The sequence below is a fragment of the Electrona antarctica genome (genome assembly GCF_951216825.1).
Source record: "Electrona antarctica genome assembly, chromosome: 1".
Lineage (NCBI taxonomy): Eukaryota > Metazoa > Chordata > Actinopteri > Myctophiformes > Myctophidae > Electrona > Electrona antarctica.
This window is the reverse complement of record NC_136806.1, coordinates 10,203,566-10,222,079: the sequence shown is the minus strand read 5'-3', so window position 1 is coordinate 10,222,079 and position 18,514 is coordinate 10,203,566. Positions and strand designations below refer to the sequence as shown.

Here is an 18,514-nt window from a genome sequence, read left to right as displayed (position 1 = left end):
AGAGAGAGAGAGAGAGAGAGAGAGAGAGAATGAATAATGAATTAATGATAGCAAGTGAGAAAAATAACACGGAGATGGGAAGACAACCGGAAAACGCTGTGCAGTCACAGCGGGGGGGGGGGGGGGGGGGGGGGGGTCGTCACGTAAACGACAGACAGACACATCAATAATGCAGGACAGGTCTGTCTGACGTGCGTATATTTGATCTCTGAACAAAGCCGAGCAAGGTCGCGTCACGTGGGCCTTAACCCATTTTGGGCGGGAACCCCTTTTTGGTGTTAGCATTATGTTATGCTATAGCTATTGAAAAATCACACCCGTGTGAACTGAGTGGTGCAACTACACATTTATTGTTATAGTTACTGTACATTAGAACCAGGAAAGCATCCGTGTCATAAGTACTCACACATCCCAGTGACGTCACATACTAACCATAGCAACCATGCTCACCCGTACAGGCACAAACACACACGGGTACTAACAAAGCCAGTTGTTGGAGTGGTTTGCACCACTCAAAAATAGCAGACCTACAAGCTCATAGCGCGCCACGAGTGGCGCGCTACGAGCTTGTAGGTCTGCTATTTTTGACAAATCGAAGAACCACTGACATAGAAAAATAGCTTTTTCAGAAAACTGTCAGGATGTAGAAGACCATTTTAGAATCTGATCTCAGGTCAAAATGGGTTAATTCACTGATCATTTTACAGTCTGACATGAAGACATCATCGGAGGACAAATCAACACTCCTGATGGTTATTTTTGGTGAAAGCCATGCTTGAGACTGAGTCGTACAAGCATGGTAAAATGAACACAGAGAAAGAGGTGAGATAATTGAAGCTAGTCTGAAGAAGAGGAGCCTTGTGCTCAAAACGTCACGTGCAAATAAAGCATCTGTCGCCTTGGAGCCCTCAAGCGTTTTCCTGTTTCTTTTCTGTATACCGTTGATCACTTAGCAGTGGCACGTGCCCAGACCGGGCTTGGGGATGTGCATGTTGTTGCTCTCTTTTCCGGGAAGAAAAAAGCAACACATCTATAGACTTCACATTAAAAGAAGGAAAGCCGGAGTCCTCTCTTTCTAATAAACGGTAAATGGTAAATGGTGCATTCATATAGCGCCTTTATCCAAGGCTGTGCATTACATTGTGCATTACATTCACCCATTCACACACACATTCATACACCGATTTCGGCGGAAGCCATGCAAGGTACCAACCAGCACATCGGGAGCAATTTGGGGTTCAGTGTCTTGCCCAAGGACACTTCGACATGTAGACAGGAGGAGCCGGGATTCGAACCGCCGACCCATGGATCATTGGACGACCTGCTCTACCTCCTGAGTCACAATCGCCCTAATAGCGAGACATCTCTCAGAAATCTGGTACTCAATACAAAGACTGTAGTTAACTTGAAGCACAACATCTGCAAATCAACTGGCCTGATTTCATAACCCTTAAGTCTTAGTGAAACAGACTTGACTTACAAACGTACTAGGACTGCCTTTGTTTCCGTCTACACACCAAATCTCTTTGCCAAAAACAGCCTCTGCTATTTTTGGCAAATGATCCCCCCCCCCAGAATGGTGAGTGACGCAAAAGCTCTGGCACCCAATACCACCTGCCAAACTTTTAATAAAGAGCAGTCAGATTTGCTATCTCTCTCTGAGAAGGCTCTTTCTGGGCCCCTCTTTCATCAGGGGGGGTGGGATCAGTCACAAAGGAGACGGCCCTGTCATCGGGGGGTGGGATCAGTCACAGAGGTGACTCCATCCCAGGAGGAGGAGACGGATGAGACGTCTCCCCCCGTCAAGACGGATCGGCTGGTGACTGACAGAAGAAGAAAGATTATCCTCCGAGATGAGATAGTGGACTCTACGACCCGGCCGGTCGCCCTCACGCTGGTGGCTTCCCTATCCGAATGGGAGATGAAGCGGTAGCAAATGAACAGACAAAGAGTGTGCGTTTGCGTGTGTGCATGTGTGCGTGCGTGCGTGCGTGTGTGTGTGGACGATAGGAGATCAGGGTGATGAGGGGGGAGGTGTGGGGTGCCTTAGCCATGGTGGCACAACGTCAGAGGCACAAGTTCAAAGAGCCAGATTGTGAGGGCAGTGTGTGTGTGTGTGTGTGTGCGTGCGCGTGCGTACTAGGGAGCATATATGCAATGTGTATGACTCATGTGTGCGAGTCCGTATATACTGTAAGTATATACTGTAAGTGTGCACCACAGAGACACAGCACAAGGCGGGGGGCTTATATTAATCATAAGCTGTCGAGCGCTGGATCTTGCACTTCAACGAGATGGCAAGAATCAAAGTGTGTTCCTAGATTGCGCGTGCGTGCGTGCGTTCGTGCGCGCGTGTGTGCGTGCGTGCGTTCATGCGCGCGTGTGTGCACGTGCGGTCGGGGGGGGATCAGTGCCAGACCTGGCCACCCGTGCCATCTCTGGCTCAGACATGAGGGTATTTTAGAACACACACACACACACACTCACACACACACAGATAAACATATTTGCATAAGTCCACCGCACTTCTGCACAGCCACACCATCCCTGTCGTATGGTAGTTGTGTATTGTGAGCTTTGGAATGTCAAATACCCAAACTCCATGACACTACAACCTCCATCTCTCATGGAGAGATGGAGGCTGCATGCACACACGCGACCAGGGGCAGCTGTGCTGTCGGTCTGTCTTCCTGTCACTGTCACTTTTTGTCACTTTTTCTCACACATGTGCATACTCACACACACGCGTGCACACACACACACACACACGTGCACACACACACAGTCTGTAATGTCAGTCACCCAGCAAGAACACACACAACCCTTGATTGAACTGCCTTGATTCAACCTGATGACAGAGTGTGTGTGTGCGTGTGTGTGCGTGTGTGTGCGCGTGTGTGTGCGCGTGCGTGCGTGCGTGCGTGAGCTTGAATGCTTAGCTGCCTCGGGTCCTGCTTTTAAAAGTAGGTTTTAGAGAGAGAGAGAGAGAGAGAGAGAGAGAGAGAGAGAGAGAGGAGAAGCCAAATCGGAGTAAAAAAAGAAAATCAGGGCTTAAAAATCACGCCTTGTTCCAGATTCCCTCATCAAACGACCAGCTGCTGCAATGAACGAAAGAGACTGCTAACGCTCCTTGCAAAAAAGGAGGGAGACAGAGAGAGTGCGTGCGTTGTGAGAACACGTCGGAGAAGAGACGTAGTGATGGAGGGAGAAGGAGAGATGAAACCAACACTGATATTAATATTTAACCAATGGAAAGTAGTACAAAACGCATTGGACAAAACCTCTTAACTCCATTGGACCCTCAAACTGCCTGCCTGCTAAAGCAACTAACTCCACCACCTCTCTCCTTCTCATGCAAGTAATGTCAGTCACAACACCAATTTTGATGGGGCAGTATTGCGTTTAAAAAATATAAGGTTCTCTTCATTTCCTGAAAAATGAACATTTTGGAGTTTCCATGACTGGAAAATGACACTGTGATATTTTCCAGGCCGCAGTTGCGTGGTTAAATAAAGGCAAAATAAAATAGATTAATTGCCTGACAACCCGTGGCAGGTAAATAAAACCATCGGCCCGGGCATGTAGAGTTGAGTTCGCTTCTGGGTTGCCCGACCAGGCAAAACCACAGTCTTAGGGGCCGGGTACACGAGGACGTCGCGGGCTGTTCCCCGCCTAAGTTTGTGAACGATATAAAACTTTACTGCGTCTACATTGCGGTTATGTTAATTATGTACGACGTCCACTCGAGACCGGTAAACTGCTTCGTTTTCAAGATAAAGATGCAGTACACATGGCTGGCCTGTAGATGGCCACAAAAAAAAAGAAAAAGCTTATTCTAAAAGTAGGCTATATGAAAGCGTTGGTATTTCACACAGGTGTTGCCAAATAACTAATTATCTTGATCATATGCGCATATGCGTCATATCAATTTAATGAGCAGAGCAGTGCTGCTTCTCTCTCTGAGTCTGCACACACTGACTGACCAGCTAAAGTGTATGCCTACTGAACCATAATATATGACAAACCTTGGATTAATTCTTCTGAAAACAGCAGCAAGCACAAAGTAAGTGTGAGAGAGAGAGAGAGAGAGAGAGAGAGAGAGTGTGAGAGAGAGAGAGAGAGCGAGCGCACCCCTTCTATTTTTTAACACGCAGCAACTCTCTCTCTCTCTCTCTGTGACTGCGTCTGACACAGACGCGGTCAATAATATATAGCATAAATAATAGGCCAAATATAACACTTTCCCTCTATCTGTGATCAGCTCCTCACACACAACTCCTCTCTCGTGCATGCCTGCTCAATCTCAGCAACTGTTTGCGTGCGTGCGGGCTGCAGATCGGCTATTTTTGGAGAAGAGATTTATAGACATTATGTGCAACTATAAAATAGCTGTGATACTTATATGCAAGTGGTTATGGTGAAATAAACCATTAACACTGGTTAGTTTGGAGGGGGCGAGGGGACTATGACATCACCGTTTCCGCAAATTAGGCGGCATTCGCTGTACACACGGAGACGTGAAAGTCGCGTCTCCAAACTTTCCCACTCTGGAAGGTAGTTTCAAAATTACCCGTTAAAGTCCCCCAAAACGCCGTCTCCGTGTGACAAAAAGGGCAGATCGTCTAATTACTTGCCCGAGAAACACCGAAATCGTCCTCGTCTGGATTACCCCTCATACTGTTGGCCACTAAGCAGCTCCAGGGGGAGCAGTTGGGGGTTCAGTGCCTTGCTCAAGGGCACTTCAGCGGTGTTGGGTGAATGATGACAATCACTTCCCCACCCAGATTTTTCCTGCCCGTCTGGGGAATCGAACCGGCAACCTTTCGGCAACAAAGGTTAGAGGAGCGCCCCCTCTAACCCTTAGGCCACCGCTGCCCCCCAGATGCGTCTAAACACCTGAACGTGGTCAGAACGCTCCCGCCCAACCCCTCTCACTCCCACACACACACACACACACAGACACACACGTGCCACACGCACACACTCAACGTGCAGTGTCTGCCTACTATCGTGAGCCCTGGAGAAACGACTGGCTCACAAAGAATTTCAGATCATTCAAGCCTTCTTTCTTTCCCAGTAGAAAGAACATGGAGTGACTATTTAACTCTACTGCGAGCAGTGTGCGTGAGATGAGCACGGCTGCACGCATGCATCCCACCCGCCATATATCAAAGACAACACCCGCAGACCTTTGTTGCTCGTGCTGCGGTTCCCTAGTCTAGTCCCTAACCGACGTGTGGAAATACAAGAATGCAGCCAGCAGCGTCTAAAGCCTTCCTTATGTCGGATTCAAAACAGCCGTGCCATGCAGTAGCCTACAGTACCGACTGACGTTTGTTTATTGAACTGTCAAAGCTTAGCACGCGTCAAGTCAGACAAACGTAAACCCTTGAGTTCCGGCCGGTGGACGTCGATATAAGAATAAGAGCACTTTTTCAAGTTACGTTCTTAGCTTACGCATGTTTCTTGATAAATGCTTTTTATATATGTGATGTATTCCCATGCTTTTTGTTCTTGCTTAATGTAAATCGCTCTGGATTAAGAGCGTCTGCTAAATGCCTAAATTGTAAGTTATGGGAAAGTAAGTGTCTTGTGTAAATTCTGTGGAATGTAAAACAAGAGCACTGTTGGCCTATCACGTGCTATTTTCACTGTTGCTACACTGAACAGATACACTGACAGCCAATCAAAATCCATCTGAAATTGTACAGGACTGAATTACATGATTCAACACATCCCTCACGTTCAACAGGTTTTTCAGAACGCTAGCGTTTACACCCAAATTATGCCTGCCTACACACACCGAAAGTAATAATAATGAATTGCATTTTTATAGTGCTTTTCCAAGTGCTCAAAGCGCTTTAGATTCATACATACATTTGGAGGTGAAGCGGCAAACAGTCCCCACATTCACACACCAATGGTGGCAAGTCCACACCGACCAACTCATTGGAGGCAATGTGGGGTTCAGTGTCTTGCCAAAGGACACTTCCACATGTGGACTGTACAGGAGGAGCCTGGATTAGAACCGCCGACCCAGGGATCATCGGACGACCTGCTCTACCTCCTGAGCCACAGCCGCCCTGCAAGGTAGGCCTATGACAGGGAGGGAGAAATGCTTCTGTGGAAACAGAGAAGTAAAGGGGTGCAACCGTGCAAGGCAATGAGAGTTTTAGAGTGAGTCAGAGAGAGAGAGAGGAAGAAAAACCCCGTAAAGGAAACGAGATTGAGGCAGAGCTCCATTAGGCCCGCCTCCAGTGCTATCAACTAGTAGAGCGCTTTCCTGCTAACAGTATCCCAGGGTTGTGAGCGAGCGCTACGCAGACCGTGGTATGATTTCACTGCATAGTCACAGTGGCTCTGAAATGTAATGGGTTTCATTCCTTCCTGTCCTTCCCCTCCATCACCCTCTCTCGTCTCCCAGTCCTCCTACAATCACCCCCCCCCCCCACCCTCTCTCTCTCTCCCTCTCTCTCTCTCTCACGCCTGTGGGACTAAAGAGAAGGTCAGCAGTCACCCTACATCACATCCTGCTCTGCCACAGGCTTCCAGTTCAGGGGGCCTATGCGCACTGCGATAATCACAATCATTACAACAATCATAATTGCGACGCCAAACACTTTGCCTTATATAATCAAATGTTAAATCCGGACCCCCTTTGCATAGAAATGGGAGTCACGGTCGACCTCTCACGAGCAATTCCGCGAAAGGCAATTGTGCGGCGGGCGAGGTCTGAATGTTCGCCGCCGTCGCCCCTAATGTGTTGCCGTCGAGATCGTTATCGGCATTTTAAGCATGGTAATGAATGAAGTGCTGAGGAAAATGTAGAGTGCGACGCGCAGACTTGAAATTCTAGTGCATCCGGGTGCCTGCTTCCATATGCATTGTCCTCGACTTCCTTTCACAGTCCAGTGCACTTCTGCATTCTCTTCTGTTTGATAAGTGTCATTCTGGGATGAAAGCAGCCAGGGCACCCTTTTCCCATTCAGAATGAAAAATTGCATTATAGGAATTCAGTAGATGTCCCCTGCCTTGTCGAAGTGTAAACATTTAGACAGGAAACTACAGTGTGTGCTTGAATTACTATACTTCATGTGAGGGCAACATGTAGTAGAATTAAATAGACGTGAGGATAATTGTCCCAAAAGAGGTTTAGAGAATAGAGATAAATTTACAAGGAAAAGATTCAGGTTGGGATTAGGATTAGACATAAATACATGCACATACATTATATACACTTTTTTTTTTTCCTAGTTATTTATTTCTTATTCGTACCAGAAAACATTTGATGTGAGAAATAGGACTATCATGCAGTAACATAAACGTGGCAAAGCCGAGGTGTTTGCTTTGCTGTACATGGTCAAATATACTGGAGGTGGCCTGGGCCGTGGCTCAGCGGTCCAGGCACCTTGGCTGGTAATCCAGTCTGGCAGTGTGCAGCGGGCTCGACTCCCGATCCCGACGGCCTTTACTGCATGTCATCCCCCCCATCTCTCTCCCCATTTCCTGTCAGCCTACTGTCTGTCCCTCCATAAAAAATATAAAATAAAGGCGAAAGCCACAAGAAAAAAACATTTAAAAAAAATATATACTGGAGGTGCAAATGTTAAAATGTTCCTTCCGTTTATTCATTGTGCATAATTATCAAATATAGGTATACATGAAATGTATGATGACCTGTTCATATCAGGTCAGTGTACCTGAATAGAGAATGAATCACAGACAAGGGAAGGCATGTAAGTAAGGATTATGTGCAGCATGCATGTCTCTGTACTGTACAGAGTTTTTGGCTAGGGACCCCCGGAAATGCTTTGGCCATGTATCGCGACCACCGCCCCTCAACGCCCCCCCTCCCCACCACCAATACAAACTGACTGCAAAAATAACCTCAATAATAGAGAAAATATATCATAAATGAATACTGGAACCAGATATAATCATTAAGAAAAGTTCATGCATGTACTATGTGTAGGCCTATGTAAACTCTTCATTTCCATTTTCCAGCCATTCAGTTGCAAAAAAATTATAATCATTTGGGGACCCCCCAAAAAAATTTGGCGACCCGCCCGAGGGGTCGCGACCCACGGGTTGAGAACCCCTGCTGTACAGCAGCCTGATGGCCTGGCTGTCAACTCGGCCCCTCACCGTTTGTGGGGCGTTTGATACGTGTACGTGTCACCTGCCTGACCAGATTATGGCTGAGGTGGTAACATGTAATGTCCTGAATAATCCGTTTTCGCATCGGCTACGCACTGCCGAGGGCTAGTGCCGTTCCCACGCTGTTGTAGAAGGCCCTGAGAATGCAGGGTCGCTGATGCTGATCAAGGTTTCCCTTTTGACAACGTGCATGATGAGTGTGGCACATGTGAGCTCATTGGAAATGTGTGCGCTATGAGGAACTTTAACCCATTTAGGCCTGACGTCGAAATAAAAAAACTGTTCCCTCTGAAAGAATATATACCTATTCAAAGATTTGTGCCGCATTTTTACAATTTTTTTAAAATAGCAGAACTACAAGTTCATAGCGCGCCACTCGGTGGTGCGCTATGAGCTTGTAGATCTGCTATTTTTCAATAGCTAAAGTATAACAGACTGTTTGAAACACCAAAAGGGGTTCTCGCCCAAAATGGGTTAAGGTAAGACCACTTTGGTGGGTTTGGGTTGTGTATAGTTATCTTGCCATGATGTAACTCCAAATGTGAACAAGAAATCAAAAATAAGTGCTTCAGTGATTAGAAATTGATCATTCAAAATATACTCATTGACTTACATTGTATACGCTGAAACAGCTCTCAAAGTCACTATTTTACTATGTAAACAAACACAAACAAAGTTGATTCAGACAATATAGAGCATCACCAAAACTCATACCGTTTTATTTTTTTTAATAAACTGGAGTTGTGGACCCGGATCCAGATCTTCAAATAGTAAAAACTAAACTACTAAATGGAAACTAAGCTATGATGACTAAAACTAAGACTGAATATATTGACAATTTCGTCAACAAATAAAAACTAGACTAAAATGTTAGGAAGGGACTAGTGGACCAGAGATCCAGTATACGTCATGTTACACTTGGTTGCATGCTGAAAATAGCAGATCTACAAGCTCACAACACGTCGCAGCGCGACGTGTTGTGAGCTTGTAGATTGTGTTGTGAGCTTGTAGATCAGCTATTTTCAGCAAGTGTAAAATCAGCCATTACGACAGCATCAAGGCCCGCCAAAATACATTTTAGTCGACTACATCAACGGTAGATATAGTCGACTAAAACTAGACTAAACACTAAAACATTCCAGCTGACTAAAATGTAACTAAAACTAAATGAAAACTTTAGAAATTTGCTGCCAAAAACAACACAAAACACTGCACTAGGTTCCCCCTAGTTTCTTTGAAACCATTGTTATGTTCACCTTGTCTTGCCTGGGATTTTAAAATACTGTGCTGTAATTTCTCTTTTTTTCCTCTCTTTTTCCTTGATGATTTACAGCTATGCACATATTACTATGTTTTACTGTGTTTTCTTGCTGCTATGTGTTTGTGTTTTTGATGTCTCTTTGTTGTATTTTTGCTGTGAAGTGCACAGAGACCCCTTGGGGGTGATGCTGCACTATACATAAATAAATAAATAAACTGAAACTGAAGTGCTGGGATTCAGTACTTTATCTACAGCACCCCTACTGGTGACATGTGGATGAACGTCTGTCAACATTAACACATCACACATCATTTCACTTTCCACAAATTATTTTTGAGCGGTGCCTCTGCTCCATTACGGAGCCATGTATGTATGTCTGTCTCTGTGTCCGTCTGTATGTATACATGTATGCATGCATGCATGTATGTATAGTATGTATGTATGTATGTATGTATGTATGTCTGAGCACGGAAAGCTGCAACACCTAAAGTGGCCAGTAGAGTACACTACAGTACGAGTCCTGGGCGCGTGGTCTGTATGTTCCCCCCCCCCCCCCCCCCCCCCCCGCGGTAACTGTCGTTTCGGACGCAGGGCGGCTTGCCGGAACAGGGCCGGCACCCTGGGCGCGTTCCTGGGGGTCTGGAATCTGTTCCGGGGACCCCCGCACAGTATACTACAATACAGTACAGAGCACAGTAGAGTACAGTAACTATAACCATAAATGTATAGTTGCACCGCTCAGTTCACACAGGTGTGATTTTTTATATATAATCTTTAGTTTTAGACTTGTTTCACCATAGAAAAAGAGTGAGTGGAATCGCTAATTCCCGGTTCCTCGAATGACAAGCACAGAAGCTACATATTCTTTACTCGTTGTTTACAGTATTTGGACATATTAAGATCAAAGCTCAACATCACTTGGGGTAGAACAGCGTTGCTCAAGGAAAGTCAAAAAAATAATGAAGAAAATAATTGCTGATAATATTTCCAGGCTGCAAACGTGAAGCATTCCATATATAAATGGCTTTGAAAGCATAAAGAAACTAAAACTAAACAAAAAAATCACTCTACTTGAAATGACTCATCCCAACCCAATTGGTTAAGCATTGAATACAAAAAATATGCTAAATCGTAAATGGTTACAGTCTGTGCTATACTAATGAAAATGTAGGTTTCTATATTGCATACTGAAAAGGTAAATACCGGTATAGTCTTTGAATAAAGCTGCTCTATATTGCCCGCCGAGCATACAATTGTCATTTGCCTTCTCTCCCTTGCTAATTTTACAAATCCGCAAGCCTCATTGCTTCAGCGGGGAGGGTGTGTGGTTTGTGGCTGGCCGCAGGCAGAGCGCCAGGGGTGGTGCGCCCAAACAGCAGTTATCACCTGTGATTAATTGGACAGTTTGGCAGCCTATAGACGTTGAAAGGCCGGCCAGTCAGCCCTGTGTCTTCTTTATCCCATTTTAGGCGGGAACCCCTTTTGGTGTTAGCATTATGTTATGCTTTAGCTATTGAAAAATAGCAGATCTACAAGCTCATAGCGCGCCACCGAGTGGCGCGCTACGAGCTTGTAGGTCTGCTACGAACGTCGAAGAACGACTGACATAGAAACATAGCTTTTTCAGAAAACTGTCAGGATGTAGAAGACATTTTTAGAATCTGATCTCAAGTCAAAATGGGTTATTTGTGTTTCATTCAGACAGAGGGAGGGAGGGCCACCTCAACACCACCCAACTAGAAAAAGACAGACCCGCTGAGATGGGAATCCGATCGCCAGAGATTATTATTATTATTACTTTGAGCACATCTGCCCCGAGTGGCTCCACTGAGCATGTTATTTCAGTCATATGGACACAGACTTTTTCTAATTAGCCCATTTGGACCTGAGCTCGATTCTACAAACTGTCTTCTAAATCATGACAGTTTTCTGAAATACCCATGTATCAGTGGTGCTCAGTATTTAATAAATACCTATGTATCAGTGGTGCTCAGTATTTAATAAATACCTATGTATCAGTGGTGCTCAGTATTTAATAAATACCTATGTATCAGTGGTGCTCAGTATTTAATAAATACCCATGTATCAGTGGTGCTCAGTATTTAATAAATACCTATGTATCAGTGGTGCTCAGTATTTAATAAATACCTATGTATCAGTGGTGCTCAGTATTTAATAAATACCTATGTATCAGTGGTGCTCAGTATTTAATAAATACCCATGTATCAGTGGTGCTCAGTATTTAATAAATACCTATGTATCAGTGGTGCTCAGTATTTAATAAATACCTATGTATCAGTGGTGCTCAGTATTTAATAAATACCTATGTATCAGTGGTGCTCAGTATTTAATAAATACCTATGTATCAGTGGTGCTCAGTATTTAATAAATACCTATGTATCAGTGGTGCTCAGTATTTAATAAATACCTATGTATCAGTGGTGCTCAGTATTTAATAAATACCCATGTATCAGTGGTGCTCAGTATTTAATAAATACCTATGTATCAGTGGTGCTCAGTATTTAATAAATACCCATGTATCAGTGGTGCTCAGTATTTAATAAATACCTATGTATCAGTGGTGCTCAGTATTTAATAAATACCCATGTATCAGTGGTGCTCAGTATTTAATAAATACCTATGTATCAGTGGTGCTCAGTATTTAATAAATACCCATGTATCAGTGGTGCTCAGTATTTAATAAATACCCATATATCAGTGGTGCTCAGTATTTAATAAATACCTATGTATCAGTGGTGCTCAGTATTTAATAAATACCCATGTATCAGTGGTGCTCAGTATTTCATGTCGAGGACCACAGAAAATCATCATACTATAATTCAGTCAATGTCTGAATGTCTGAATGTGTGTCTGAATGCGTGTCAGAAACACCGCCGTAGCTCCTCACTGCCTGCACCAATCACTCCCACTTTTCACACAGGCATCGACCATAATAATATGGAGGTTTTTTCAATTTAACAAATTATAGATTAATAATGAATTTATTAGTGAATTAAAAACGCACCCAGGGCGCAGTACCCCCCACGGCCACAGGGGGGGGGGGGGGCAATATCTCACAACGGGTAAGGGCTAGTATATGTAATTGGCCGCCGACCCCATCTGAAAATATGTTGTTCCAGGGAACCCCCCAGAAGCAAAGCTTTGGGTTAAAACGTTCACTCTGAAAGAATATATATTCAAAGATTTGCACCACATTTTCACGATTTTCCAAAAATAGCAGACCTACAATTGTAGATCTGCTATTTTTCCAATAGCTAAAGTATGACATAAATGCTTCAAACACCAAAAGGGGTTCCCGCCCAGAATGTGTTAATGAAGCCTCCGATGAGGCATTGATTGCGTCAATCCCCCGGGTCCCCCGAGTGATCCGTCTTATACTTTGAATCCGCTGATCCCTCTTCTAGGGGGATTTCTGTGGCCTTGGGAAGGTAGAACGCGGAAACAGAAGCCCAACCGAGTGTGTTTAGATGCTGTTTAGATTCTGTCAGCACAGCAAGTGACAATCTCAGAGCGCAACGTCGTCCTGTGATCAGGAGGCAAAGCGAGGCGGGGACCCACTGAACCAACAGGGGCCGAGCTAGCCCTTTTTGGACGGGAACCCCTTTTGGTGTTAGCATTACGTTATGCTTTAGCTATTGAAAAATAGCAGATCTACAAGCTCAAGCTATGAGCTTGTAGGTCTGCTATTTTTGAAAAATCCAAGAACGACTGACTCTATGTCAGTCGTTCTTGGATTTTTCAAAAAACATAGCTTTTTCCGAAAACTGTCAGGATGTAGAAGACATTATTAGAATCTGTTCTCAGCTCAAAATGGGTTAAAGCGACAGATCTGGAGAAATAATTGAGGGAAAAGTAAAAGCAGCAATTGGGGCATCACAACTTGTCTCTTTCTTCCGTCTCCCTCGTTCCTAATAGGGCACTGTTTGTGCCCAGCATGTTATGTTTCTCTCTGGTGTGGTGCCCACACTTTCCCCTTCCCCAATGCTCACCCACACAGACACACACACACACTTTTTCCCCCCCTCTGCCTTGCTCAACACCCCTCCCTCCCTCCCCACCCGCCTTTCTCTCTTTGAAGATGCTTTGTTTTGCAGTCGGCTATAATCTTCAAATAGGGTGATCTAATAATGAATGCCCTGGTGTGTGGCTGTGTGTATCGAAGTGTATGCAAGTTCATGTGTGTGCGTGTGTGTGTGTGTGTGTGCGCGTACACGTGCACACACAGACACACAGAGAGAGAGAGAGAGACACACACACACACACACACAATACCCTTTGTGCATGTCAAAGTGCATTTCTTCAGCGGGCATGTCTGTGGTGTGTGTGTGTGTGTGTGTGTGTGTGTGTGTGTAGGGGGGTGTACAATGATGCTCCCTCTCGTTGCCTTGGGTGTTGTGGAGATGTCACGCTGAGATCTTCTTGTGTCCGTCTGGGGATTGGGGGGGGGGGTCGTCACTGCGTGCGTGCGTGCGTGCGTGCGTGCGTGCGTGCGTGCGTGCGTGCGTGCGTGCGTGCGTGCGTGCGTGCGTGCGTGCGTGCGTGCGTGCGACATACACAGACATCAGACGGCATACTCCAAATGGTGACAGACAGTGAGAGAGAGAGAGAAACGAAGAGAGAAAAAGAGAAGAGACAGACAGACAGACAGACAGACAGACAGACAGAGTGCCAGAGAGACAGACTAAAGATAATAAGATAACAGAAACCACATGTATAGTAGTTCAGAGACACCACAGCCAGAACAACGGGGTGAAATGGTTAATTTGGGCATTTTATTTTGAAGTTTCAGCCTGAAACGGCAGGCTCCGCTACACGCACAACCACGCACAACCCTTTTTTGGCATCCATTGTTATAGGTATGGCCATATGATGACCACGGATATGGTCTAAAAGTGTGGAATTTTTTTTTTCATTTCACTAGGTCTTTAAAGCACAACCCATTAGGAGCTGACCATAAACTATCAGTATGCTGGCATCATTTAACCCAACCCTGTCGTCGAAACAGAGACAGTTTTCTGAAATACCTATGTTTCTGTATCAGTGGTGCTCAATATTTCATGTCAAGGACCCCAAAAATGATATGTAATTGGCCACCGACCCCCATCTGAAAATATGCAGGAACCCCTCAGAAGCAAAGATTTGAGTTACATTTTTCAAATAGCAGACCTACAAGCTCATAGCGTGGCACTCGGTGCCGTGCTATGAGCTTGTAGATCTGCTATTTTTCAATAGCTAAAATATAACATAATGCTTAAAACACCGTGGTTCCCGCCCAGAATGGGTTAAAAACATAACAGTAAAGTTACTCTGATAATCAAGAACAGCAATGCCTCTAATGGATAGATCACACGAACTGTACAGAAGCATCCCTATGTTACACACACACACACACACACACACACACACACACACACACACACACACACACACACACACACACACACACACACACACACACACACACACACACACACACACACACACACACACACACACACACACACACACACACACACACACACACACACACACACACACACACACACACACACACACAAATTTCCAATGTCTGGAAAACATTTCCATCACCTCCATTCACACGCTTCTGCATCTATTCACCTTTCCATCCGTCCAAATAACTTGCTTCCATTAAGACAGAGAGATTGCATTCTCTGCAGGAGGGCAGCCCTTGGCAACGCGCTCATAATACTCACCACCTGAAAGGCATTCTGAACACAGTCGGCCAAGACTCATTTGGACACTAGTAAAATATATATATATATATATATATATATATATATAAAAACATACATTAACCCATTTTGACCTGAGATCTGATTCTAAAAATGTCTTCTACATCCTGACAGTTTTCTGAAAAAGCTTTGTTTCTATGTCAGTCGTTCTTCGATTTTTCAAAAATAGCAGACCTACAAGTTCATAGCGCGCCACTCGGTGGTGCACTATGAGCTTGTAGATCTGCTATTTTTCAATAGCTAAAAAGGGGTTCCCGCCCAAAATGGGTTAAAAAAAATAAGAGCACTCTCGTAAGGCAGAGAGCTAATTGAATTGCATTTGATAGAAAGAAGCGGCTCGATACCCTTTTTACGGGTTTGAGTAAAGATGGAGGGAAGTGGGGCGAGACCCCGGGAAGAGAGAGGGAGGCGTGAGGGAGGTGCTGGGGGGGTGGGGGGGAGGGGGGTGATGACAGGGAGGACAGTAATTGAGATGGACAGATGAGGAGGAGAGTGTGGGGGGGGGGGGGGAGTGGGGGGGCGAGAGGGAAACAAAGAACGGACAAACATAGGGGGGGGGGGTGTAATGTTGGGGACGGGGGTGAAAGCTACAATTACAGAACAATAGAGAAATTACAGATCATTGGAGAACAAGAATCGACAGACTGAGCGAAAGATGATAAACAATGACTTCACGCTTCTATGTGACAGTGTGTGTGTGTGTGTGTGTGTGTGTGTGTGTGTGTGTGTGTGTGTGTGTGTGTGTGTGTGTGTGTGTGTGTGTGTGTGTGTGTGTGTGTGTTGAACACTGATGACTGACTCATTGACAAGTGACTGACTAATTGACAAAAGTTTCAATAACACCGGTACTCTTGACTCGTACAAGCTGCCTGGACAACTCAATCTGCCCACAGCCCCACACACCCTCGCACAAACACACCCCCACACACACAAATAAATAAACAGACGTGTGTGCGCCCATGTGCGCGCGCACACACACACAAAGTCACATCACAAACACACCAAGCCCTTCCCTGTGGCATTAAGGCCATCCTGCCACATCTAATAAATGTTGATGCTGGACTCAGCAGAGCATGGCCTGGTATCCACTCCACTTCTTTCTTATGCAGCATGTGGCTTGCGTGTGTCTCTGTGTGTATGTATGTGTGTGTGTGTGTGTGTGTGTGTGTGTGTGTGTGTGTGTGTGTGTGTGTGTGTGTGTGTGTGTGTGTGTAGACATACTACATGTACAGCTAGATTGCACTCAGACCCCTTCATCAATTTGTTTACAATTAGGCTGCATTAGTCATTTCATGAGAAACAGGAACACTTTCATTCAATATCCAACTCTGTTTTCCTTCCTCACTGAAGAGAACTATTCAGTGACAAATAGTTCTCCTATTAAGGAGAACTATTTGTCAGCATTTCCAGGGAGAGAGAAAACAAAACAAGCAGGTAATGTGTGATATAGGCCTACTGTAGGCTCTCAGTTTGAGCTCGAATGCTGGCGCAAAACAGCCAACATATTATAGACAGCCTGTGCCCGTTCATTCTCCAGGGACAACTCGTCCCGTATATCTTGGCTATACTGACAGACATTTTACTAATGGAACCAAATGAACCCCGCAACGTTGATGTCGACAATGATGACATTAGGAAGTGCTTTCTCACCAGAATCCTGTCCTCTGATTTGCCACTCCTGGTGTCTTGCTTGACGGACCGCACCACCTTGATGGCCTGCTTGTCCAGGGTCCTCCTGATGCTCTCTGTGGAGGAGCGCAGAGGGAATGGATAAACAGCTCTTACATAAGACACACACACGCACATTGCACGCGCACACACACACACACACACACAAGCGTGCACACGCCGCACACACACACAGCGATGAAGAGGTGGGTTATTTTTACCCTCAGAGAAAGAAAGTGAAGCATTGTCAATGTAACCACCAAACACAAGCTTGCTGACATCCATCTCTGCAACAACAATAAATCCACCTGGCGAACATAACCTACATACTGCAAATAAAGATGAAGCAAGCTAGCTATATAAATAATGACACACATGCATGCACACACAGGCTCAGTGAGTGAATCACAAAAGGCCAAAAGCAACATCTCCACTGTGGCTTGCACGCGCACGCACATGGCTAAGAGGCACGTCCACAGTCCACATTAGTCCACCAAATGAAATGTTTTTGTTACTTTATATTAATGTTAGGATATGTGACATTACGCTCGTTTTGCTGTCGCGTGTCGCCCACTACTACTTTTCAAGCCCGATATAGACTTTGTTTGTGGGGAGTGAGTGGTGATGGATTGACATTGTGAGGTTGTAGAGCTGCTATTTTCAGAGTGGGACACCGTCGCACAGTAGACTGAGTAGAGTACAGATTAAGTCAAGTTAGCAGCCTGGTCGCCATAGAAAACATGGGCCTTATACATTTCTGCAACTGAAGAACGTATAGACCAGGGACACTTTTTGACTTGAGAGCTACTTTCAAAATGACCAGCTCGGCAAGATCTACCCACCAAATCAATTATTATACCATTTCTGAAAATAGTTTAAATATGTACCTGAGGGGGCTTCGGAATAGTAGAGTTTGTGTTACATTCTGTACAGTATAAGACAAATGCACTTGGAATGGGAAAGAGGGGGAGAAATGTTTTTTTTTTTATCGTTTTTTTTCTTCAATATATTTAAATGAAATACTCTTTAGGGGCATGTCATGTGATCTACCTGCACAGCCTTTGTGATCTACTGGTAGATCGCGATCTACCTTTTGGGCACCCCTGGTATAGACTCTCATAGCCAGAAGATCAGAGATCTCTACCTACGGTCGTGTCTGGTGACATTCTAAATTCAACGTAGGGGCTAAAATTGGGTGGAAACAAATGAGAAAGTAACTGCACTACAGAACAAAACGCAAAGACATTAGGGAATTTCTTCATATTGGGAACGGGACAGGACTGGTTTCCAAAGCATTGGGCGTAGGCAGTGATGTGCTGTGGATTTTGTAACTAGTGGGGCTATGTTGTTTACACGTGCACGCGGTCGCGAGCGATCACCGACTGAAATAACCTCTTAAATGTAGACCTATGTATTAACCCACAATTTACTGTATAGCAAAATGTGTTCTATTTACTTGCATAATGGGGAAACTTTAGTGTTGTCATATTATGCATTTCATTTACCTTGCAAATGTCACATCTAATTTCATTATTTCGTGAATCCATCAGCCACTGTTTGACTAGGCTACTTCAATCAGACAGAACATGACATCTACAGTAGTAGCTACTTAGCACGTTAGCAGGTCGACACAATGGACCTGGCCACGTTAACA

At 44.9% G+C, this 18,514-nt stretch overlaps 1 protein-coding gene across 1 annotated transcript in view; it reads right to left on the bottom strand.

Moving 5' to 3' along the window:
• carmil3 (capping protein regulator and myosin 1 linker 3) overlaps positions 1–18,514 on the bottom strand; it is a 173,379-nt gene that overhangs the window by 147,792 nt on the left and 7,073 nt on the right. The window contains exon 2 of the mRNA XM_079488499.1: positions 16,843–16,937. Coding sequence (XP_079344625.1) covers positions 16,843–16,937 — 95 coding nt within the window. The remainder of the gene's footprint in view (positions 1–16,842; positions 16,938–18,514) is intronic.